The 27,007-nt window shown below is 31.4% G+C and overlaps 1 protein-coding gene across 1 annotated transcript; it reads right to left on the reverse strand.

Moving 5' to 3' along the window:
- Nucleotides 1–18,618: 18,618 nt before the first annotated feature.
- On the reverse strand, nucleotides 18,619–23,759 carry LOC120092715 (haloacid dehalogenase-like hydrolase domain-containing protein Sgpp). Its single transcript, XM_039050869.1, has 5 exons — nucleotides 23,496–23,759; nucleotides 23,266–23,371; nucleotides 20,960–21,114; nucleotides 19,963–20,224; nucleotides 18,619–18,987 (listed from the first exon to the last, which is right to left on the reverse strand). Exons 1-5 carry the CDS (start codon nucleotides 23,660–23,662, stop codon nucleotides 18,832–18,834), a joined length of 846 nt encoding a protein of 281 aa, XP_038906797.1. The 5' UTR covers nucleotides 23,663–23,759; the 3' UTR covers nucleotides 18,619–18,831.
- Between the last annotated feature and the right edge of the window lie 3,248 nt (nucleotides 23,760–27,007).

Raw genomic sequence — 27,007 nt, forward strand, 5'->3', positions numbered from 1 at the left:
AGGTTTCTATTTCAATAGAACGACCTAGGCAACTTAGTCTTAATCATGAGTATATTATGAACTCCTGTTAATGAGGGATTGTCCTTTGATTTATATGGGTGATAGTAGCCAGTTTTCCGACTCAATAAGCTTACCATTTTATGGAGAAGACCGAGTGGGGAGCTAGAAACATAATAATACAAGATCGATTTCACTCTTTCCCGACTTTAGGGTAAGTAGATGAATGTTCCTTTAAGTGGTATCTCCGAGACTTGAATAAAGAGTCTTATCCTCTCACTAGCCTAAGAGAGGTTTCTATTTAATGGTTGGATCAAAAACATGTTATTTATTAGAAGAGCACTAGTACTTAAGGATACAAAAATATATCTGCAATGAGAAGAGTATAGTTGTGGGTCTTTAGTGGAGTGTACCCACAACTAACGAATATTGAATAATTTGGTTAATGAGTTTACTAATTAATCTCATATTGTTAGAGCTTCTGATGTATAGGTCCATGAGGTCTCCTTCCTAGCTCGTAAAGGGAATTGAAGCAACTATGTCTTGAATAGAGTTTGAAATGTTCAAATTCACTTAGGCCCCGTTTGTTTCACAAGTCTTTTTTTTAGAATAGATGATATTATTATACAACAACAAGGAGGATCTCACAGTCCGGGATCAAGGCATCAAAGCAACAAAGCACAAGCAAAGACAGGGCAACAATACGCAAATAAAGCCGACAAGATAAAACCAGAATATAACCAAACATAAATGTAAACCCCCCCCCCCCCAAAACACCAGAGAGAAAGCCAAAGAAGAGAAACCAAAACCTCACAACTAGGGACAATAGCAAAATAGAGAGAAACAACAAGTTCAAAAAGAAGAAAAGCAACCATAAACATGCTAGATAAGACCAAAAAGATCAACCCGCCAAGTAGCTCGAGCACGAACCGTAGAGACCATAAGGTGAAACAAAACAGACACCAACCTCGATCGATCTCTATGCAGCCCCCGATTACGTTCCTACCAGATGTAGTAGATGGAAGCACACAAGAAGACATGGAACAACTCACTACGTACCCCCTTACCTGACCCCACTCGGCACAACCAACTCAACTCGACATCCCAACCAACCACTCGATGCGATAAATCCAACTAACGCAACACACCAGACCACACCTCTCTCCCAACCCCACACTCGAAAAATAAATGATCTCGAGACTCTATACCTCCCTCACACAGAAGAAACCCCCCCTCTGACAACACACCCCAGCTTCTCAACCAATCCCACATACCCAATCTGTCCCTCACAGCTAACCACACACAGAAGGAGTGACGCAGAATACCACCCCCCGCCCACAAAATACTAGCCCAAGACACCTAGGATAGCAAGGACATAAACTCTCCCATGCACTATCGATAGAAAACCGATCATTAGCACCCGATTCCCAAACCCAATAATCTTCCCTCCTCACCCTAGGCCCTACTGCCTGAATAAGACCCCAGATTTCAAGCAACTCCCAAGTCACTGTAGGCCACCTCCAACCTCCCTCACCATCTAAGAACTCCGACGATCGCACCTCCAAACTACTATCTGCATCATAAACCATCGTAGACCCATATAAATCCAAAATTGAACCCCTCGGCAACCAAAGATCCCACCAAATAAAACAAGATTGTCCATCGCCGACCATCAAATGAACTAGATGCTTGAATCTATCTCTACAACGCAAGATAGCCCTCAAGCACCAAGACCTCCCAACCTCACTCCGAACAACCCACAAAGACCGCCCGCACAACAATCCTTGTTTGTTTAAGAGAATTTCACTTTTTGAACCTAGGATATTATTATCTAGGGAACTTCAAAACCCATCTGACATGGGTTTATTAATTCCCTACAAAACTGCGAGATTTATATGTCTAGGAGATTAAAAGTAAAAATATAACTTAGTTAATTAATAAATTAATATCAAGTATTCATTACTATTAATTTTAATTAATTATTAAATATAAATATATTATTTAGACTTAATAAATTTTAATTAATATCTTTACCATTAATATTTTATGCTATTTAACTATTTAATATTAATAATTATTGTCAATTATCAATATTCTAATTAATTAATTAATTAAATTATTTTTAGTAATTAATTTAATTATGTTTAATTAAAAATTATTCATTTATTTATTATTTTATTAATTACATAATTAATTAACATAACAACAAAATAACTAATGTTAAATTTAATTAATCTCTTACATTTAATTAGGTAATTATTTACTTTTACTTTCTATATACAATTATTGAATTGAACACAAATATTTAACTTTCAGATATTAATTATCTTGTACATCCAAACATGGACATTATCTATCCTAGACATTTAAAACCCAAACATTCAAATCCCAAATATTTAATATCTATAGTATGAAACAATATCTGCCATCTAATTTTGGATATGATTCAAAATTAATTTATGGGAGAATTAAATATTTTAAGGAGTTTAAATATTAATTTAATATGAATTGGATTCATATTAAAACTATATGTTAAAAATTAAATTGTATATTTGATGCACATTAAAATTATAGGTTATGAGAGAAATACAATTGAATATGATTCAAATGTAGGCTAAATTAAATATTTGATATTTAATTTGATAATTATGTAATTGGAGAATTAAATATTTATTAAATTAAATTAAATTTGATTTAATAAATTAATTGAAATAAAACTATAGGCTATGTGAGAGATGTTTCATTTAAATAAGATTTAAGTGAAATCATTAATTAAATAAGACTTAATTAATTATTAATTAAATTTTTATTAAAAGTTAGCTCCCAACAGGGAGTTAGCATAAACTTGGGATGATTCCTACATTTCTCTCTCTCTCCTTTGATAAAACTCCTACAAAATTTGAAGGAGTAGGTGGTTGCAAGGGTTATCTACACAGAAACGTTCTGTGCACATCTTTTTTTCTCTCCAAACAAAATTTTTGACCAACTTCCCAATTAGTTTCTGGTTGCCACAAATCAATTCTCAAGGTTTCTTAGAAGATAGGAAGGTTACACTTTTAGTAGTGTTCGTGGAATGCCAACGCAAAGAAGAATCAGTGATTTTCAATTGAGTCTTCAACGAAAGTAAGAATTCCTTTATTTTTTCTCTGTAATTTTCAATCATGCATAACCTAGGATTAATTTTATAGTAGGCTGTTTATTTTTTTGTCTATGTAATGTTTATGGAATTTTCTAGTGTATAGGTATTTCATGTTTCCTAAATTAATTTCGACTTTGTTCCTATATTCTTTCATTGTGTATGGGTTTTCAACCTTACAATTGGTATCAAAGCCATCTCATAGAATTAATTTAGGTTTTTGAGATTTGCACTAGATTTTTTGTGGGATTAATTGCATTTTGAATGTAATTTTTTTGTAAATGAATGTTTATGGTAGTTTATGGCCAAAGAATTTCAAGTTTTTTTATTCTATCAAAATTGTAAAGGCCCCTGCATTTTTGGGCATTTAATCATGTCATTCGAAGTCTTCTGTAAATCAATATCTAGAATTAGGGTTGTAATCGATGAAGATCGAGACCAATTTTTGGCCAAAACGAAGAACAATCGAAGAAACTGTCCAAAATAGCATTCTGGTGTCGCAACGTTGTAACGCTACTCATAGTGTTGGAATGCTGTGACATATGCGACGTTAGGGATGCGTTGAGCGTGGTTTAGCTGTGGTCCAGGATGGTTCGATTTGGTTCGGATAGTTCAAAGTAGTTTGGTTCAGTTTTGCATTGGGTTGGCTTGATTCGTAGTTTTAGGGTTTGGTTCAAAGAGGTTTAGGTCGATTCAAGTTGGTTTGGTTCGGTTTTGAAGCAACAGAAGTGGTTTTAGGATAAAATTAGCATAATTATTGTAATTTATTGCTTTATTTTATCCGAGGGGCTAAATTACCGACTCATTTTGCGATTTAAATATTTTATGGATGTCATTTAGATAAATCCCACCATAGATTAAGCATGATCATGCATTTTAAATATGTTATAAGTGTTATAATGTATGGTCTTAGTGCATGATGTGGATATTACTATATTTTGATATGTTAAATATATGAAACTAGAAAAGTATGATGCACGATATGCCTTATGTAAATATAAAGAGTTATATTTATTAATGTCTTGTATATGCTTGGTAGGTTTTCATGAGTTGTTTAATATAAGTGTTATATTAATAAAGTTGAAAATCAATTACATTGAGCATGACACATCTATAGTTTAATATAATTGTTATAATAAAATCATGAAATGCATGTAATACGGTTTTCTTGTTAATTAGAATTTGATTGTTAATCAAGTAAACTATAGAAAGCATGATTATAAGACTAATAATTAATTTTGTAATAGTTATAAAATCAATATTTAGTAACTGTCAACCTATAATAAAGAGTTGTATGCAAACTTAAGATCTTAGAAAATTGGAATTAATTAAAATATTTAAAATTAATCTGGACCTTAGATCACATTAATTCTAGTAAGATTAGAATTATGTCTTATTTGTTTTAATAGATTTAAAATATGAATAATAGGAAAAGCATGACTTTAGGTTATAAGGGAACTCTACCAATGAAGTTTTGTGTAGGTTGGGGTTTCTTAAGATGAAGGTTTATGAAACACCTCCTACTTAGGAACTAACTCAAAACTTGAATTGAATTAACCTTAATCCTATTAGCATGCAATGTCACTAGGTTAATTAAATGGTTTAATTCACTCAGAACATTAGAATAAAGACCTTATTATAAAAGTTATAATAGGTATAGACTTAAATATATTCATTACCCGATATTTAACTAAGTACAATAAAAACCCTAAATTGATAGAACACTTTAGTGAGAGAAAAATGGTATATGAGCTATATCATTTTTTAGCTCTCACGTCCCTAAGAGTTCACACCGTGAGATCCATGCTCAGCTTCATGTCGCTTTGGGCACAACCTCCCTTCGGAAAGTGTTTCTATGGGTCAATATCAAGGTGCATAGGGAAAGTGTTTATAGTAAGTGAGAGAAAGACATGTGTCAACATATCCTACGGTCTCCTCAATTAAGGTTGCACCATGAGATTCATATGGTCTGCCTATATGTTGTTTGGAGCAACCATCCCTTCGGAGAGCCTGATATAAGATTCGGAACAACATAAACTTCAGTAGTGGATAGGGTTTCTTAGGTTAATCTTCAATAGTTGTCTTTCCTTTTGGTAGCCCGTTGAAGCGTATCTCTAGGATTCGAAAATGGTAGGGGTCACACTTACGAGATGAATTAAGCTAATTAATGAATCTTTAACTGAAAAACGATAGCTAAGAACTATAGGAATAAGAGTTATTATAGTATTAGTAATTAGCTGAGATTGTCTCAATTTAGGGGAGGGTAGTTGATCACCCTTTGGTGGCCATTGCTCTAAACCTCTGAAGTATCATGCAGAAACTAAATCAATAGTGGGGTTCTGTGATTGCTTATTTTTGCTGAATTGATTGGATTTTTTTTATGTGATGGGTTAAGGCAAATATAACTAATACTGTCAATTGTTTGTTATTCGTTTCAACATGTCTTCCACAATTATCTCCTTGCTTAAGAATGAAAACTAACCAGTAAAAATTATGCGACGTGGAAATCTAACTTGAAGACGATTCTAGTTATAGATGATCTACGGTTCGTCTTAATGGATGAGTGTCCTCCAAGCTCTACTCGAAATACATCCTAAGCATTAAGAGATGCTTAGAACGCTGGACAAAGGCCAATGACAAGGTCCGAGTCTATATCTTAGCAAGTCTGTTTGACGTTCTTACCAAGAAACACGAGGTTATGATCACTGCACGTTAGATCTTAGAGTCCCTCTAAGAGATGTTTGGACAACCGTCCTCTTAGATCTGGCACGAGCCCTCAAGTACGTTTATAATGCACGAATAAAGGAAAGTCAGTCAGTGAGAGATCATGTTCTCGATCTGATGATCCACTTCAATATCAACGAGATGAATGTCACGATCATCAATGAGCAGAGTCCGATGTCTTTTATTTAGAAATCTCTTCCAAAGAGTTTCTTTCAATTCCACAACAATGCGGTTACGAATAAAATAGAGTACACCATGACTACCTTTCTGAACGAGTTACAGACTTATTAGTCTCTTATGAAATGTAAGGGATCGATAGAAGGAGAGATAAATGTTGCCCATTCAAAGAAGTTTCACAAGGGATTATCCTTTGGAACTAAGTCTGTTCCCTCTCTTCTGGTTCTAAGAAAATCTAGAAAAAGAAAGGAAGGAAGAAGAAGGCTCTTGCTACTGGGAAATAAAAAGCCAAGCCCAAGGTGGCTGGCAAGGGAAAATGTTTCCACTACAATGTGGAAGGTCACTGGAAACACAATTGCTCTAAGTACTTCGTCGAGAAGAAGAAAGAGAAGGAAGATAAATATGATTTACTGGTTCTAGAAACTTGTTTTGTGAAAAATGACCATAATGTCTGGATACTTGATCCGGGAGCCATTAATCATGTTTGTTCTACTTTACGGAGAATTAGTTCCTTCCGATAGCTCGAGGAGGGGGAAATGACGCTCAAAGTTGGAAAGGCAGACACCATTTCAGCTCGTGTAGTGGAAGTTGCTAAGTTGTTTTTTTAGAAATAGATAATTAATTTTGGAAAATTTGTTTATAGTTCTCAAAATTAAGAGGAATCTTGTATCTATTTCTTATTTAATTGAACAATCCTACTCAGTTTCTTTTTCATCTAATAAAGCGCCCAATATGAAAAATGATGTGACTATTTGTTCAGCTAAACTAGAAAACAATTTATATGTATTAAGACCAACTGAAGTAAAAACACTTTTAAATCATGAGATGCTTAATACTTCAAATACTAAAACAAAAAAGCAAAGAATTTCTCAAGTAACAATAATACATGTATTTGGCATTTGAGATTAGGTCACATAAATCTCAATAGGATCGGGAGACCGGTAGAGAATGGACTTTTAAGTGAGCTAGAAGATGATTTATTACCTTCATGTGGATTCTATCTTGAAGGAAAAAGGATTAAAAGACCTTTTAGTGGAAAATGTTATAGAGCCAAAGAGCTCTTAGAGCTCATATATTCAGATCTTTGTGGTCTAATGAATGTAAAAGTTCGAAGAGGATACAAATACTTCATCTCTTTCATAGATGATTATTCGAGGTATGGTTACTTATACCCAATGCAACATAAGTCTGAAGCCATTGAAAAGTTCAAAGACTATAAAGATAAAGTTGAAAACCTGTTACGTAAAACGATTAAAACCCCACGATCGGATTGAATTGGAAAGCACATGGATTTAGCATCCCAAGACTATATGATAGAGCATAAAATCCAATCCTAACTTTCAGCACCTAGTACACTTTAGTAGAACAGTGTATCAAAAAAGAGAAATAGAACCTTGTTAGACATGATTCGTTCTATGATGAGTTATGTTCAATTACCTAGTTCGTTTTAAAGGTATGTAGTAGAGACTGTAGTTCACACCTTGAATAATGTTCCCTCAAAGAGTGTTACTGAGACACTTTTTGAGTTATGGAGGAGGCGTAAACCTAGTTTACATTACATTAGAATCTAGGGTTGTCCCGCACATGTGTTAGTGACAATCCTATGAAACTGGAACCTCGTTCATGTTTATGCCAATTTGTTGATTACCTTAAGGTAAGGAGAGGTGGTCTGTTCTACGACCCTCAAGAAAACAAGGTGTTTGCATCGAAAAAAGGTACATTCTTAGAGGAAGACCACATGAGAGATCATAAATCATGAAGAAAAAATAGTATTAAATGAAGCTACCGAAGAATCAACAAGGGTTGTTGATGCAACTAGTCCTTCTTCAAGAGTTAATGGGAGGATTATATCACAATCTGACAGTTACTTGAGTTTAACTGAAAGTCAGGTTGTCATACCAGATGATGGCGTTGAGGATCCATTGTCGTATAAGCAGGCAATGAATGACGTAGACAAGGACCAATGAGTCAAAGCCATGGACCTTGAAATGAAGTCTATGTACTTCAATTTAGTATGAGAACTTGTAGATCTACCTGAAGAGGTTAAACCCATAGGGTGTAAATGGATCTATAAAAGAAAGAGAGATGTAGTTGGAAAGGTACAAACCTTCAAATCTAGACTTGTATCAAAGGGTTATACCTAGAGGAAAGAGATTGACTACGAGGAAACTTTTTACCCTATTGCTGTGCTTAAGTCGATAAAAATCTTATACATAACCATATATTATGACTATGAGATATGAAAAATGGATGTCAAGATTGCCTTTCTGAATGACAATCTTGAAGAGAGCATCTTTATGTCTCAGCCCGAAGGGTTTGTAGCCCAAGGTCAGGAGCAAAAAGTTTGCAAGCTGAATTAATCCATTTATGGGTTGAAACAGACGTTTAGATCTTGGAACATTAGATTTGATAATGCGATCAAATCTTTTAGTTTTGATTAGAACGTTAATGAACCTTGTGTCTACAAGAAAATCATCAACAATAAAGTAGCTTTCTTGGTACTTTAAGTGGACGATATCCTACTCATTGGGAATGATGTAAGGTACCTTACTGATATTAAGAAATGGCAGGCAGACCAATTCCAAATGAAATATTTGGGAGAGACGTTGAGTGCTTGGGATCTAAGTTATTAGGGATCACAAGAACATAATGTTGGTTCCATCTCAAGCAACTTATATCAGTAAAATGTTGACTGATATTTAATATAGAACTCTAAGAAGGGTTTATTACCTTTTAGGCACAGGGTTCATTTGTCTAAGGAACAACGTCTTAAGACACCTCAAGAAATTGAGGATATGAGACGTAATCCCTATGCCTCAGGCGTGGGTAGCTTAATGTATGTTATGCTATTCACTAGGCCAGATATTTGTTATGCGGTAGGAATAGTCAGTAGTACCAGTCCAATCCAGGATTAGACCATTGGACTGCAGTTAAGAACATCCTCAAGTATCTTAGAAGAATGAAGGACTACAAACTAGTGTATAAAGCTAAGGATTTGATCTTTACAGGATACGTCGACTCTGAACTGACAAAGATTCTAGGAAATTCACATAAGGATAAGTATTCACCCTAAACAAGAAGCTGTAGTATGGCGTAACATCAAGAAAAGATGCATTGCAGACTCCACTATAGAGGCTGAATATGTAGTTGCTTGTGAAGCAGGAAAGGAAGCAATTTAGCTTAAGAGGTTCTTAAGTTATTTGGAAGTGGTTTCAAACATGGACTTGCCTATCACCTTATACTGTGACAACAATGGGGCAGTAGCCAACCTTAAAGAGCCTTGCAACCACAAACGAGAAAAATATATTGAGAGGAAGAATCACCTAATACGAGAGATTGTGTAACAAGGAGATGTGATCGTCACAAAGATCGCTTCGGCGCATAATATTTCTGATCCATTTACAAAGGCTCTCTCGGCTAAAGTGTTAAGAGTCATCTAGAGGTTAGGTCTGCGAGATATGTACACTGTATAATCTAGGAAAAGTGGGAGATATGTAATGGGTATATGTATGCTCTAGTTTATTGTATTTATTTACCATTTCTGCTATTTCAAGTTATTGATATTATATACATTCCACTAACTAGAGTTTTAGTTCAAGTGGGAGTTTGTTGGGGTTTATGCCCTAAAGCTCATAGATAGTAAATGTAAATAATTGTCTGTCTTCAATAAATATCGATGTTATTGCAATAAGTGCTATTGATTGTGTTGTATTTGTCTTATCCTAATAACCCTAAATCCAATAAACTAACATTTTAGACTGTCTTATGAGTCTTAAACTGTATGTGGAGACATACAGGGATCAATGTTCAAGATACAGCCTAAAGGGTATATAGTATAGGGATAGGGCTGGGTACCTTATCCTTGTGACACTATGGATACGACCCACATTGTATTTGATACAAACACAATAATCCAACGTGTTCGTGTAGGTAACATACGAGTGTGAGTATCCTATGCAATGAGTTTGCATAAGATCGAACTGTGAAATAGTACCCACTAGATGTAACACCGTTGACTAATTAGGTTTCTATTTCAATAGAATGACCTAGGCAACCTAGTCTTAATCCTGAGTCTATTATGAACTCTTATTCACGAGGAACTGTCCTTTGATTTATATGGGTGAGAGTGACTAGCTCGCCGACTCAATAAGCCTATCATGTTGGGGAGAAGACCGAACGGGGAGCTGGGAACATAATAATACAATGTGGATTTCACTTCTTCCCGACTTCAGGGTAAGTAGATGAGTGTTTTCTTAAGTGGTGTCTCTGGGACTTGAACAAAGGGCCCTACTCTCTCTTTGGTCCGAGAGGGTTTCTGTTTAATGGTTGGAGCATAAACAATTTGTTCATTAGATGAGCACTGGTACTTAAGGATACAGAGGTAACCCAGGGGTAAAACGATAATTTGACCTAGCTAGTATTAAAACACTTGTAAAGGACTAACTTGTTGCTATTGGTCTATATCCGTGGATACAAAAATATATTTACAGTGAGAAGAGTGCAGTTATAGGTCTTTAGTGGAATGTACTCACAGTTAACGAATACTGATTAATTTGGTTAATGAGTTTAGACAATTAATCTCATTCATTTGAGCTTCTGATTTATAGGTCCATGAGGTCCCCTCCTAACTTGTAAAGGAAATTGATATAACTATGTCTTAAATGGAGTTTGAAATATTCAAATTCGCTTAGGAAAATAACATAATGTATAATGCTATATTATAATATAAAGTTTATATTTTAATTAAACTTAATAAATTTAATTTTGGATATAATTCAAAATTAAATTATGGGAGGTTAAATATTTGGAGGAGTTTAAATATCAATTTAATATGAATTGGATTCGTATTAAAACTATAGGTTAAATATTAATGTGTATTTGATGTACATTAAAATATATGATTATGAGAGAATTTCAATTAAATATGATTCAAGTGTAGGCTAAATTAAATATTTGATATTTACTTTGATAATTATTTAATTGAAAAATTAAATAATTATTTTATTTTATTAATTGAAATAAAACTATAGGTTATGTGAGAGATGTTTTATTTAAATATAATTTAAATAAAATCATTAATTAAATAAGATTTAATTAATTATTAATTTAATTAATTAAATTGATTTATTTAAATTTATTAAAAATCAACTCTCACGTAGGAAGTTAACGGAAACATTGGTTGACTCTCACGTTTCTCTTTCTTTGTCTCCTTTGATAAAACTCCTGAAAAATGTGAAGGTATAGGTGGTTGCGAGAGTTATCTACATAGAAACATTAGGTGCACATCTTTTATCTCTCCAAAAAAATTCTCAACTAACTTTCCAATTAATTTCTGGTTCCCACAAACCAATCCTCAAGAATTCTCAAAGGATGGGTTGGTTACACTTTTGGTAATGTTCGTAGAACTCCAAAGCAAAGAAGCATTGGTGGTTTCCAATCAAGTTTTCAACAAAAGTAAGAATTCCTTTTTTCTCTGTAATTTTAAAGCATGCTTAACCTAAGATTAATTTTACAGTAGGCTGTTGATTTTTGGTCTATGTAATGTTTCTTATGTCTCCTAAATTAAATTCAAGTTTGGTCCAGTATTCTTCCTCTTCATTATGGCTTTCAACCCTACATTTGAATGGTTAATTTGTGTACTAGTCAACCTTATTCTTGTGGAAAATATTATTTTAATGAATTAATGAATATTGTACACAATTTTCAATTAAAAATAACGAGCAAATTAGTGTGGTTCGATAAATAAAAATTACAACATTTATTTAAGTTTAGAGCCAATATATATATAGTCGGGGTAGGGAAATTTGAATCATAGACCTCGTGGTTTCTAGCATACACTCGTATACCAATTGAGTTATGCTCGATTTGGTTAAATTATAATATTAAATATTTGTGGGAATAATTTGTCAAATTTAATACTTTGTTTTGACATGAGTTAGAAATCCATTTGTCGTATGTTAATTTGCTAGATTCTTTTTCCTCCTTGCTGGGAATTAAAAAGTTTTTTAGCTTATTTTTATACACAAAATTTGAGTGAAGAATCACATCAAGTAAAAAAGCAAAAAGGGTAAAAATATATTTTATTATATTTTAGACATGAAAGGAATGGAATATTGTCTTTATCATTCGATCCAAAGAAGTTGCAAAATTTTCAAGGCTTGTGAAAGGATGAAAAAAATGTATCAACTCTAAATTGGTTATTTTCTCAAATTTTTTAAAGTCAAATTGAATATATAAAAAAAAAAGTTAGGTTTGAATCATGTTTTAGTCCATGATTTTGTAACTTTCTTTTATTTAGACTCTAAATTAATTTTTTAAAAATCACTATTTTGGTCTTTGTCTTTCATACTGTGCTTCAAAAATTACCTCCACACACTATATGTCAGGCCATATAGAGTCACTATTTTGATCTGACCAAATTATTTCTTAAAAACATAACTAAAACGAAGCTATCAATGGTGAATTTTAGTTTGTAGAAATAAGCCAAAAATTAGGAAATGAGGAAATAAGATTAGACATGATAAGATTTGATCGCTTATATGGGATTAGGAAACTCATATCCTAATTCTAGTAGGGCTAAGATAAACCTTAGGTCAAGTCCCCTATAAATGCACCATAATGGTTCTATATAAGGTATCTAAAAACTTTCGACTTCTTCTCCATTCCATAACTCTTATACTAACTTAAGTATCAGAGTCATTTTTCTTTGTTTTGCAGGCTATCTCTTCCTCAAATTACAAATTTATTGTTATTGTCACATGAAAATCATGTGCATTTTCCCTCGGTCAAAACTTGGCATCAACAAAAACGATACATTATTATTTTTACAAGTGTATTCTTTGGATATATCGTTGTTTTTTAGTTCAATAATAACTTAATTACATAATCGAACCATCCATTTTTTAAATAATAATTGACCTCTTTGTAATCTTGAACTATGTTTCAATTCACTATTCTTTAGTATTTTGTTAAGTTTATCTTTACCATTCATCATTCATGCATAGTGATCCTAAGACATCCTTCTAAAATGTTTGCTATAATTTTTTTTTAATAGGATGGTTGCTATAATTTAAACAATTTAAAAAAATAATCTATCAACAAATTGAAAACGATTTTTTGAAAAAGAAAATCCAGGTAATTATTCCTTAAAACATCTTTAGAAGTAAATTAGGAAATAAAGAATAAAGAAAAAAGTTTAGTCAGCAAGAATTTTTTTTTTTTAAATAAAAAATTTAGAACAAAAACTAATAATGTTATAACTTTGAAGTAAGGAGATTTAAAGGGATTTCATATTATATTGTATAAGATAGAAATTTGAATAAAAAAAAAGAAGAAGAAAATAAAGATTATTCTATAGACAGAAAAGTCTTTGTTGTTATATATTATTTTCTTGAAATAAATAAGGTAGAAGTAAAAGATAAATTTAAACATGAATATTGAAATGGCTACTTTGACTATGACTTAGCTAAGAATCCGTACAAATAATGCCATTGTTGTTATTGTAAAAAAGGATCAGGTCAAAATCAAAATGGAGTAACCAAAACACTTATCTACATATTATTTTAGTTTTCAAATTTTAAATATTTTATTTATGGTAAAATTATGAGAAATTATTTTAAATGATAAAACTACTGAAAATATTATAAATAATGTCAAAATATCACAGTCTCTCAGTAATAGACTGCGGTAGATTACTATCGTGATCTATCATAGATAGATAAAGAAATTTTACTATAATATTTATAAAATTTTAATTTATTTTTTTATATTTGAAAAAAATCTATATTTATTTTAATCATTTGTCAATATATATTTTTAATAAAACAATTCAACAAAAACTTATCTTAACTTCATAGTTCAGAATTTAAGACGAAATCTTGAAATTTGAGATTTCGGTAGCTTGAAATTTCAATAGGAAAAATTTCGATTTTCCCCAAATTTGTTGAAAATTTCAAACTTTTATGGATATTTCTATCGAAATTTTGAAATTTCAAGTTTTTTTTTTAATCTTTATTTTTAAGAAACCACATATTTTCATTTTAATATTTTTCATTGAATTTTCATATAATTCCCACTCAAGCTTGAATTAATGAGAGTTTTCTAACATTCCTCTCAGTTTCTATCAAGCTCTATCTACTTATAGAGTTTTATTTCTTTTTTCTTTTCCATTATGTTGTTTTATGTTTAATCTTATGCTTTTTATATTCTTCTTATGTTTAATGTGATGATTTTTCTATTTCTTATTATGTTATGTTAATTTAATAGGATGATTTTTCATTTTTGTATCTACTTCATCATTAACCATTTACATTTTATATGCAAATATTTCATGTGTTTTAATTATGTAATTAGTTTCAAATATTTTTTATTATTTTATGATTAATTATTTATTTTTTTAAAATTTATATTCTCATATCGAGATTTACACAAATATGTAATTAGTTTTAAATATATNTATTATTTTGTGAGTGATTATTTATTTTTTTAACATTTATATTTTCATATCGACATTTACACAAATATTTTACAATATACATCTAAATGGGTCTTAATTTATAGAAATAATAATTAAAATGATCAATTGTAGTCTAATTCAGCTACCATCAAAGTTTTATTAACTAATTATAACAACTTCCATTAATTTCCATAAAGTTTTTCGAAATTTCCATCGATGTTTCTATCGACATCGATATTTCTATCGACATCGATATTTTAAACTTTGCTAAACTTTTTAATAATAGATAATAACTAAAATATTTTTTAATGTAAAAGTTTTTTTAAGACTATAATAAAATATTTATATAAGCTTAAAATGAAAGGTAAATGGAATTTAGTATATTGGTTAAAAAATGGGATAACCAAATCAAATTTAGTTTTTATTTATTTATTTATTTAATTTTTAATTTAAGTTGGATTCAAATGCTTTGACTTCCTAGTGATCTTTAATTGGTCAACCCTTTTCCTTTTTCTATTGATTCTCAATAAAACTAATAATTACAATGTTGAATAATAATTTGATTATTCAAAATTTGATGATCAGAACTAAGGTCTAATTTTAGATATAGACCGATTTGAATTTAATAGCTCTAATTAAAAATGATTGCAAGATTATTAAAAAAATTTCCTCAAATAAATTAGATAATTTTAAATGAAAGAAATTAAAAAAGAAAAATAAAAGTATATTGTCAATTTTCAAAGAGTTGACAACCATCCTCCTTGTCAGGTTGTAAATTCCATCACCTATGAAATAAATGATTTTGACTATATTTCACTATAATCTCAATATCTCTTTATTTTTCCACTTTCTCCTTTTTTTATTTATTTAGTTAATAGTATTTTACTATTACTCTATTAAATTTGTACTTTGTGTATCTTCAATTTAATTGTTACTTGAGAATATTTACACTATTTACAGCATCAATTATGAAATTAACGTCATCATGTCAGATATTTATTTTCCATAAATGAAAGATAAATAACTTAGGATAAAAGTAAGGTTTATTTATTTATTTTTATTACAGCAAAAATTTTACTTCTTTTTAGTTCAATATGAGTGAAGGATCAAATTTTTGACATTTTGATTGATATGGTGTTTAAAATAGTTAAGCTAAGCTTTAATCGAGAGTGTTACTGATTTAATGAAAAATATATACGCAAGGTTTAGAATGCATTTTCAAGTATTTAATTTAAAAAATAAGTTATTTTGAAAAAAATTAGAATGTTAGGCAACCATTCAAAATAGTTTTTGAAGTGTATTTTCAATTATTTTTATTAAAAGTGTTTAAATAAAATGAGTTTTTTGACAACATCTTTTTCTCAAGTCAATCCAAATGGGCCCATAATTGATTGAAGATTTTCAGAAATAAAAAAATAATGAAAATTATTCATACAAAATAGCAAAATTTAATCATCTTCCTCCTTCTCCGTCGTCGTCTTCTTCTTCTTCTTCTTTTAGTGGTTCGATCTTGCTCTCTCTCTCTCTCTAACCCACACACTCTAACGTCAGCAACACCACCTCATGTCCAACCATTGATCTACCATCATTTTGGTCTATATCGCAGATCTGATTGTACGTCACCGCCGATGAGCTGATTTTTCTCTCTCTACCTGATCTTCTCTCTCTCTTCCTCTAACTCTTGAATCCATGTAGCCCAATCCTTGTCACTGCTGTCTTGTCGCCATCAGTGCTAGAGTTCACTGGATTTTTGGCCGTTAAGGGTAAGATTTTGGCCATTTTGGATTAATTTTGTTTGGTTCTTGAACACCTATTAAGTTTTTGTGTTAAAATTGATTTACCCATGAGGTTGGATGCTAGCTTTGAGTTTTGTTGTTTTTAGATAATTGTGATAGATATTGATACAGATAGACATTGATAGAAGTCTATCAGTATCCATTAATGATAGAAACTAATACAAGTCTATTACTGATAGACACCGATAGACTTCTATTAGTATTGATAGACTTGTATCAGTTTCTATCTTGATAGTATCAATGATAGAAATTGATACAAGTCTACCATTGATACCATCAATAATAGAAACTGATACAAGTCTACCACTGATAGATACAGATAGAAGTCTATCAGTGTCCTTGAATTTTTTTTTCTATTTCTGTAAATAGTTTAACATTTTTTCTATCTGTGAAAATTTTTCTTGTTGATTTTCGCAATGTAAAATAGCCAATAGAATTAGAAAAATTGTTTTAAATGCCAAACATCTGAAAATATTTTCAAATATAGTAAAATATCACAGTCTATCGGTGATAGAAATTGATAGCCACTATGTTTATTAGTCATAGATAATAGTAGTCTATCAGTATTTATCAGTGCCTATTGTTAATAGACAATGATATTTTACTATATTTATAAATATTTTTATTTATTTCACTATATTTTAAAATAGTTCAAATATTCATTTTATTTTTCCTATTGAAATGAAAGCAACCCAAAAACTTTTAGTCTTCTCCAGCCCCATTGTTCTCCTATCACAAATATATAAACATTAAAGACTATTCATTTGCTTTCTAAATTTTATAGTTTTTTTTTTTCAAGATATACTACTTGATATATTCTTTGCTTTTAGGTAAATTATAGTTTTAGTTATAGGTTGCTGTGTGTTTTGTTGATTTCTAAATTTTCAGATATATCGATATTGTTTTTACTCTTCTACTTTTAAAATTTATGCTTGTAACTAAAGAATCTCATTAATGAAAGTAATCAAGTACTTATAAACATCATTTTAAAAAATAAAAAATCAGTTTATCTTAATGAAACATGAACTTTTGAATTCGAGTTTGTTGATGATTATCCTAATGGAACATGAACCTTTGAATTTGATGAAATACTTTTGAATGGTTTCATTATTACTTATAATATCAACCAGGTTAGAGACAAACAATGCAACACACGATCAAATTATTCAGGTGTTGTTTGATAACCCATTTTGTTTTTAAAATAATATAGTTTTCTTGTTTTATCACCTATTCTTAAAAATGTATTAAAAAATCTTGTCCAATTTTGAAAAATTGAAAAATAAAAAAAAAGACTTTCTAAACTTGGTTTAGTGAAAACTATTAAAAAATAATACTTACTTTTACTTTCATCAGTTAGTCAAGTGGTAAATTGAGGGATGACGACCTTGATAAAAGATTAAAAGGTCATGAATTTAATTCATGGTGACAATCTACTTAAGACTTAATAATTTACAAATTTTCTTAATATTCAAATGTTGTAGGATCAAATGGGTTATCTCATCAGATTAGTCGAAGTGTGCGTAAACTGACTTTTAAATATTCACAAATATAAAAATAAAAAATAAAAACTTGTTTTAATCTTTGAAATTTAACTCGATTAAAATTCAAAATGTGTTTTTTTTAAATGTAAGCTTATATAAAAAGCCAGCATTACTTTTCAAAACACAGAAAACCAAAAATAACTAAAATGAATATCAGACCTTACAAAAACTTTTGTAAAAGCACTTCAAATAGAGAAATTTTGTTTAGTAATGTCAAAAGTAATTCAAATAGTTTTTTTTTTTTTTTTTTTTTTTTTAAAGTATTGGTGAAAATATTTGAACCAACTTCCAAATGCATCACTTTATCAAGGCATTAGCGAACTTTCCTATAAAATATACAAAAACAGTTTTGACTTGAAATTCTATTTTTTTTCCCAAATTCTTCCAATTCTTAAAAAAAAAAAAAAAAAAAAAATCACTCTAAACCTCACCAACTTTTTCAAAATAATAATAATAAGAAATAATAAATAAATAAAGTGCCTAAACCTAATTAAGAAAAACATTCAAATCCTATAAAAAAAAGACCGTCAACATGACATATAGTTCAAGAGTAATTGACATATTATATATGGACATTCAAATCTCCATATTTCATTTGTTGTAAAAAAAAACAAAATCAACCGCAACTTTAAAATGTCGAACTCATGGTTAAGAAAACCTATAAATGTAAAGGTAAGCATCAAAATAGTCTCGTCCAATCACAAAAACTCTCTGCACCAAACTAAAATCTCTATTGATTGAAATTAAAACGACAAGTACTAAAGCAACAAACGAAAGAGATGGATGTTAATATCACACCAAACTCAATCACATTAAAGTTAAGTTCAATATGGGCTAACTTTGACTCTTGATCATCAATTGATAATCATATGATAATTATTTAAGATATAGTTCTCAATTAAAATTAAAAAAAAAAAGAAGAAGAATGTGATTTAAATAATGATATATAACAACAAGAAATGTGAAATTAAAATAATATTAAAAGAAAAAAAAAATGGAATGAAGTCAAAACAGTAGTTGGGTCCAAAGATTTGGATCATTGAAATCTTGAATAACAAAACTGGCTCCAGCTTCTATTAATAAATCTTGTGGATTTCTTCTTCCCACACCTACCACTCTCATTCCAGCTCCCACTCCTGCTTTTACTCCTGATACTGAATCCTGTTCATCCAATCATTATTTCATTTACTTCCCAATTGTGTTTTGTTTCAATTTGATCTCTTGTTTTAAACCGTTATAATCGGCCAATTCTTTTGATTTTTTATTTTGTTTCAAATTTGATTTTGATAGTTCATAAATTTTGAGTTTAGTTGTCCATCTCTATACGGTTTAGTTAAACTTTACAAATGGTTGTTTAAACCGTTTTTTATCCACCTTAACAAATCTAGACCATATATAGTAGTAAGAACTTCTTTTCTTGAACATGGAGCTTGTTTTTATTTGGTTAAATGGTATATGTTTAGTTTTCTCAACTTTCAAGCTCGTGCTTTAAAAGTTTTTGAAATTTAAAAAGTTTCTGATAGATCTAGAAACTTTCAATTTTGGTGTCTAAAAAGGTCTTTGAGTTTTAAAATGTCAGGTAAACTTTTAATTTTGTGTTTAATAATTCAAGGATATATTTGAAAATTTTAAAAATTAACTAATATATAATAAATATAAAATTGAATTTTATGTCTATTAGGACATGACCTTTCAATTTAGTATCTAATATGCTCCTGAGTTAAAAGAAAAATGGATAGATTAAAGAACTATATTAGACACAAAATTGAAATTTCGAAAACCTATTCTAACTCTTATAAATAGATAGCTTCATAATTTCTTTAAAGTTTCATAAACCAAATAAACCTGAAATTTGAAGTACCTATTTGACAATTTTTAAAGGTTAGAGACCAAATGAAACAAACTTAAAAATTCAAGGACTAGATTTGTAATTTAATTTTTTTTATCTTTTATGGATGAAATATTCACAAGAATTCTTCCTTTCAAAACCATGGATTTATGAATAACATTAACTTTTACGAGTCATTCGATCATAATTCTTAAAACGATGTTTGAAAAACAAAAACCGAAAAACGTCTTAAGCCAAACCCTAATTAAGTGAATAAGATTTAAGAGTAATGAGAAGTAGAAAGGAACCTCAAAGACAAAAGAATGTCGAGGAGAGAGTTGAAGAGCCTGAAGAGCCTTCAAGTAAGGATCAGGGAATGGCTTTGCACGTTCACATTCGTTCCCTATGATCACTACCTGAAAGAAATCCGTAAGTTTAAGCATCGAAAGAATCAGCTCGGCGTTCGGTCTCGGAGCATTCGTCACAGCGGCGCGTTTAATCCCACGCTCCTCTATCCATTTGCAGACCTTGTCCAGCCCTTCTATGGCTTTCAACTGCTCTGCTGCCAATCTATATTATGTGTGTTTAGATGGATAATTTTTCCTTTTCTCTTTTACAAGTTTCATATATATTTTTTTTAATTAAACTTAAGGGGATTCAACATTTCATCTTAAGAGAAAAAATACACGTCAATTATTAATTATAATCTAATCATTATTTTCTTTTAACATTCTCCATTCATATTTCTCCAAAGAAACAAGAACATGCATAACAAATAATAAAATGGAATGAAAATGATTTAAATTCATTGATTCTTTTGTAAATATATCAATTTACACCTTTCATTACGTTAATTATTTTTAGAAAAATATCATGTGAAAATTATACATTGTATCAATTAAACTCTTAAACTTTAAAAAACAATCAATTCAAACACTCTTAGCCACAATTTCTTTTGAGAATCGTCAATGCATTTACGACGTACTCTAATTGTGTCTATTTTGTGAAACTAACATTATCAAAGAAGTTTACACACGTTTGAGAATCAATGCATTGATAATTTTCAACGATACGTAATTGCAATGAAGAGTTTAAATTGATTGACATATGAAAATTTAGAAGTTCAATTGACTCAAATTATAAGTTGGACATAGTATAAGATTTAAATTGAAATAATTATTAGTTCATGGTGTAAATCAAACCTATAGGCTTTTCTTTTATTTTGTTATCTTCACTTAAAAAATAAACATAGTTTTTAAAAGAAAAAAAAAACGAAATAGTTATCGAACAAGTATGCGTGGTTACCTGCAAAAATAAGCTTCCTTGTGTAGAAGGAATTTTCTAGCTTTGGGTAGGTCCCAATTTGGGAGGAGGATGCCACAAAGGTCTTCATTGTGTCTCCCACTTATGTTTTCTATGAAAAATTCCTCACTAATTGGGACTCCATTGTTGAATCCAACCTGCACCCCAATTCATTCTTTTTTTTAAAAAAAATTATTTTTGTGATTGGATTCCTACAAATAGAATGAAAAGTTGAAAATGAAAACACTATTTTTTGACTTATAAAGTTGGGAATATATATATGTGTGTGTATATATTAATAGTAATAACATCCCAACACTTAAAAAAAAATTAGTACTTCCAGCCTTTAAAGAAGGCAATTGATTCTGATCATATTAGATTGGGTATTTTTCAAGATGAGTTCCAACATGTTTCCTTTTTGCAGCTAATTTATACCCATTCAATTATTCAGAAAATATTTATAAAATATAGATTCTAAAATTTTGCTATATATTTTGCTTCATATTTCTATATTTGAATACATATTTTTTTAGTTTTAGTTTTTGTCCAATAAAAAAGAAAAAAGAAGAAGAAAAGAAAATAAATGAAATGAAATTATGACCAAACTTGATTTTTTTTTTTATTATTGTAATTTAATTTTTGATTATTATTATTTTTTGTAAAATTATAAATGTTAAACCTTAAACTTTGAGGTTGCTGTAATTAATATATCCTTAAACTTTAATAATAAGTCAAAATACGTTAATTTTAAAACAAAAATATATCCTTGAACGGTTAATTTTATGTCTAATAACGTCACTCAACTTTTAAAAAAATTTCTCAGAAGATTTTTCTCCGTTTGAGTATGCTGAACCAAGGTAGGAGATATTCAAGCATCCAAATTGTAATTAAGAAGATAAGTAATATATTTATTGAGGTATGTTTATGTTAAGTTGATAATGGTTATGTTTTATTAAGGAAACGACACTATAATGACTTGAATACGAAACTAAACCTACTTTTATACCTCATTAAATCACCATAAATTCAAAAGATTATTATGAAATCTATTAAACACAAAATAATTTTTTGTTTTTTTAGTTCAACAAGTGTAGGATAAAGTATTGTAGCAACTTTTAAAATGATAATTGATATCTTATCTACTTAACTGTGTTCAAATTAGCCACACATAATAGAAATGCATGTCAAATTAAATACGAAAGTAATACTTATCAATATTAGACATTTCTCAAACCTTTAAAAACTTATTAAAATTGTGTTGCAACTAAACTTAGGGGTGTTCAAAAAATCCGATCAACCCAACCCACCTCGTACGGTTTGGGTTGGGTTATCAACTCATTTAGGTTAGGTTATAGTTCAAATAAATGAAAATTTTATGGGTTGGATTGGATCATGGGTTCACATAATATAACCCAAACCAACCCTTATTATTACTTTAAAATATATTTTTCTTATTACTTATAACACAATTATGTATACATATATTGATTTTAATTTTATTTAATTCTAATATTTTTTAATAATTTATTCATCAACAACTCTTAAAAGTAGTTTTTTGCACTTTAGAAAGGAAATTTTCACTATATAAATTGAAATTGAGTTGTTAATCTTAATTCAATATATTATGAAGATAATTAAATTAGATTTTTACATATTTACGTTTTGCTTCTTTTTAGAATAAAATTTTAAATAAATGACCCGATTAACCCGAACCAACCTAACCCAAATATTTCATGGTTGGGTTGGGTTGGGTTTATTTTTTAATAAGGGTTATTTGGGTTGAAAAAATTTACAACCTGAACAATTGGGTTGAGTCTAAAAAGTCATTCAACCGAATCGAACCCAACCCAACTCATGAACATCCCTAACTAAACTCATTATTTAGTCAAAAGTATTTTTTAACCATAAAAAGTTAAAAAGTATTCCTTATTATTTAGATCCATATTGAAAATAGGGAGATATATCTCACAATCTTTATAAGATATATAAGTAGCTTTATTTTTGTTAATTGATTTTGAGATGGAATTCTATATTTCTCATGATGTCTAAAAGGACATTCAGTTCAAAATTAAGATCCAAGCCAAGAAAAGTGAACTTTATACAGTAGTCACTTCTCGCCAATTAGGTTTGAGAATGGAACCTATGTTCATCTAATACTCTTATCTCTAAACAATATTTTTAAAAATACTAAATTGTTATAAAATTGAATGTATAGGATTAAAATGTTAGAAAATAAACTTTTAAGGGACTAAATTGCTAATTCGAGAATAAAAAAAAAGAAAAAAAAAAAGAAAAAGGTGGGGGCGGACCTGTTGAAGCATTTGGCGGAAGGCATAGAAGTGAAGAGGATCAGAATCGCATAGTGTTCCATCAATGTCAAACAGAACACCTTCAATAGGCCCCTTCTCCCACAAACTAAGAATAACAATTCAATTTTTTTTTTTTTCATTTTTCAGATTAGTCCCTCAATTTTTGCATAATTACATACCATAAACACTCGGCTGGATGTAGTGGAAAGGGAGGAAAAGGAGTTGAGTACCTGCCGGGGGAGACGGCGGCGGCGGGAGACGGCAGATGGCGGTGGCCGTGGCGGAGATGTGGATGTGTGAAAATGGTGGAGGAGAAATGGTTGGGAAAATGAAGGGTGTGGGGATGAGGAGTACTAAAAGGTAAATGGATGATAGTGGGATGATGAAGAGATTGCATTCTTTAGTTTTGAATGTGTGAACCACAGATCTCAATTCATACTCACCCAATCTTTCTCACTTTATCACTCCCTCTCCCTTTTTGGGTCAAATAATAAATTTTTAGGAATCCTTTGGGTTATAAAATGTAGGTTATATTTGTCTAAGCAGTGATTAGAACGATAATTATCAATCTAAAAAGTTGATGGTTCAATCTTTTATCTTATCCATCGCTTTGCTAACAAAAAAAAATCCCACAAATTGATTGAAAATGCAATTAATATATTTCTTTTTTTAAAAAATTACTTAATAGATTTGTGGTGGTTTCTTTGTAATCAATCATCTTGGGAAGTCGATTATTGGGATGTTGCAAGTCTGTGAACCACAAATTGGAGAGTCAAAAGTGTTAGAAGCTAAAGTTGTGGTGGTTGGTGTGGCTGAGTTAGAAAAGTTGTGGCATCCGCAAAACACAGTCAAATTTGATTCTTTGGAGGTATATAGATTCTAATTTGTTTGTTGATTTTTCTTATCTTTTTGTTTGTGTAAATGAGGCTCTAAGTCTTCTACTTTTTTAAATATCTATCATTTTTGTAAGATCTTTAGAGAGGAGAATAAAGTAGTTTACAATTAAGTTTCTTTGGCTTCCTCTTATGGGTCGTTCTGGGTCTGCAAAGACGTCTATTTTGCTTTTATTCTTGAAAAGGGGTCGATGGTTTTCATGTCGGTTGGCAGCGTTAGTTTTGACTATTTATATATATATATATATTTTTAAAAATCTCTTAATAGGAATTTGATTTTAGGACGGAATATTTGTTATCATATACACATTATATTGATTCCCGTACAGATTTATCACCCACCCATTAACTTTGTGATTGAGAATTGGATTCTCATTCTCTCAATATCAAAATGGCATTTATTCCTTAGCTAATTTGGCCACTACCGTTTCTTTTTACTTCAATCTCCAAATTCAACGATTGTTTTTTTAAAAAAAGAAAAAAAAATTGAAAATGACAAAAAATCCATCAAATGCATTTGTTGATGTCAAAACTTAGATAGGAAAAAATGTACTTGACATTCATATGACTCCAATATTGAATTTGTTTCAAGGAGAGAAGAACGTAACTAGCAAAAAAGAAAATCTGTACACTAGTGTGGTACTTACCACACACTCATATTCTTAAGTTAGAGAGTGAAAATATGTGGAAATTATGAAGTTTAAGAGTAGAATCCAAGCTATCTTCTTTGAAGTTTTAATGGTATATATATTGTAAGGATTGATCTAGGTCTTCTTCTTTCTCCTCGAAGAATCCAAACATTCCTTTTAATCTAATAAGATAATCTGCGATTTTATTGGACTAAGACGTGCTGGATGTCACGATCGTACTTCTCCAACCGTGCGACACCATGATTTGCCCATGATCATGGTAAGCCTTAAGGGATGCTAAAGTCCCAATTCACTTTTTGCTCAACTCTTTGAAGCTTTGTCGGACCTTAGGCGAGGTTATTCCATCCTCAACCGAACTGAACTCATGCAGAATTGAACTTCATTCGGCCATACACATCGCTCGTATGTGTATTTTCCCTCATGTGCGACTCTAGCCGACTTGCCTCTACTCTAGGCCAAGTCCTAAGGCTCGACCTTGCTCATATAGGAGGCTAAGGTCATCACAATGCAATGCCGCATCCCTCGTAATCATCTTGGTTCCCAACAACACATCCCCCACACTTCTACATCGCTTTGGAACTTCACGGGGATGAGTTCTAACCCTTCGTTGTGCCAAAACAGGCTTATAACCCTTTATCGAGGCTTACTGGGTGATTCAGACACTTATCGAGGCTTTCTAGGACATAACAATGCTTACCGAGCTCTACCAGCCTACGCCGGCGCCTACCGGGCTTCTACCGACCTAATAGTTGCCTATCAGGCTTTATTGAGCCATTACACTGCTTATCAGGACAACTCGAGCAAGTATCAGGCCAACTGGGAACTATCGAGTCCCACTAATGCTTTAGGATGCCATCCTAAGTATTGGGATGTCATCAGCTTTCTCTCTCCTGATCGGACATGCTTATCGAGAATCATCATCAACTGATCCATGGACAACAATCCAACTCGAGACTTTCTGGACATCTATCCATCCGGACACAATCGAAACTTAGGCCCTTCTGAGCCCTTGTCGAATCAAAATGACATACCGGGTGCTACATCAAACATCCAGCCCATGGGAAGAGGCGCAATGCCGGCACATCCGTGTCATCCGACACTATCCATGAGATCCCATTCTCGATGGAAGACACCCAAACACTTGTCTTCTAACGCTCGCCCATGCCATGACACATGCATGTGCCATGGGATAGCTCACTTAGGCCACAGGGCCCAGGGGTAGTGGAGAGTTGACACCATGCCTCCCCTACAGTGCATTCTGAACAATTTCCTCTTTACCATTCTATAATGAACTCTGATTGACATGAAATTTGATGTGCTTGCATATCTTATCAATATGCATCTAACACTAGAGTCGCTCGTCCAAACTTGCGATGGAACCTCATCTTTCGAGCTCACAGCCCGAGGCCCCATCTGGCTCCCATGGAGTTTGTCACTGACACCACCGATGACACGGTTGCTTGGCTTTCTGCTTAATGTTCAACATGGCATGCTTAACCATTTATGTTGGTGTGTTGGATGATGCACCATCCTCCTCGATTTCATTGTGGCACTTCTCTTGGCCTTTTGTCTTTGTCAGATGTGTCGACACTCATGTCTCGCCATTGCACTATCTACACAAGTGGGGTCACAATCTACTATCTCGAAGTTAGATTGTGACATCCTCCCCCATTTAAACTGTCATCGTCCTCGATGACAAACTTGAGGTTCAATCCACTTTGATTCTCGTTGAATTGCAACACTCTCCCCCACTTAAACTCGACATTGTCCCGATGATGATCCGAACTTGGGTTGGCTGCAGAACAGACCCACTGAAAATGATGTGCATCAGACCAAGTATGGAAAGTGCCACTATGTATGACCTATCCTACCCACGGGCCTCCTCGCGCCCACTCTAGGACTTTGCCTCCAAGACTCGCAACATACGCATGGAAAAGGCTTTGGCATCTTCTCGCCTCCGGTAACAAGGGATATCTTTTCATCCCATATAACTCGGTCATAACCACAACATAACACATACTCTCTGAGCACACATCAAGATGTACCCCTTGGGGTGAGGCTCGCAAGCCTACCACAGAACATCACACATTGTGGCATCTACCCACACCTTTGTGAAGTCGGAAAACAGAACACAACCCCCTCTTTCGTCGGCACTACACTTCAGCCAACTCACTGGCCACCTCATGTGTCGATGCTGCG

This window comes from Benincasa hispida, chromosome 12, assembly GCF_009727055.1.
Source record: "Benincasa hispida cultivar B227 chromosome 12, ASM972705v1, whole genome shotgun sequence".
Lineage (NCBI taxonomy): Eukaryota > Viridiplantae > Streptophyta > Magnoliopsida > Cucurbitales > Cucurbitaceae > Benincasa > Benincasa hispida.

Bases quoted from the DNA above. Each gene is read 5' to 3' on its own strand.
- LOC120092715 (XM_039050869.1), bottom strand. From the start codon at position 23,662: ATGCAATCTCTTCATCATCCCACTATCATCCATTTACCTTTTAGTACT. The intron at 21,115-23,265 runs GTCCGCCCCCAC...ATTGGGGTGCAG, and splicing joins TCCGCCAAATGCTTCAACAG to GTTGGATTCAACAATGGAGT. The intron at 20,225-20,959 runs GTAACCACGCAT...CACATAATATAG, and splicing joins AAGGAAGCTTATTTTTGCAG to ATTGGCAGCAGAGCAGTTGA.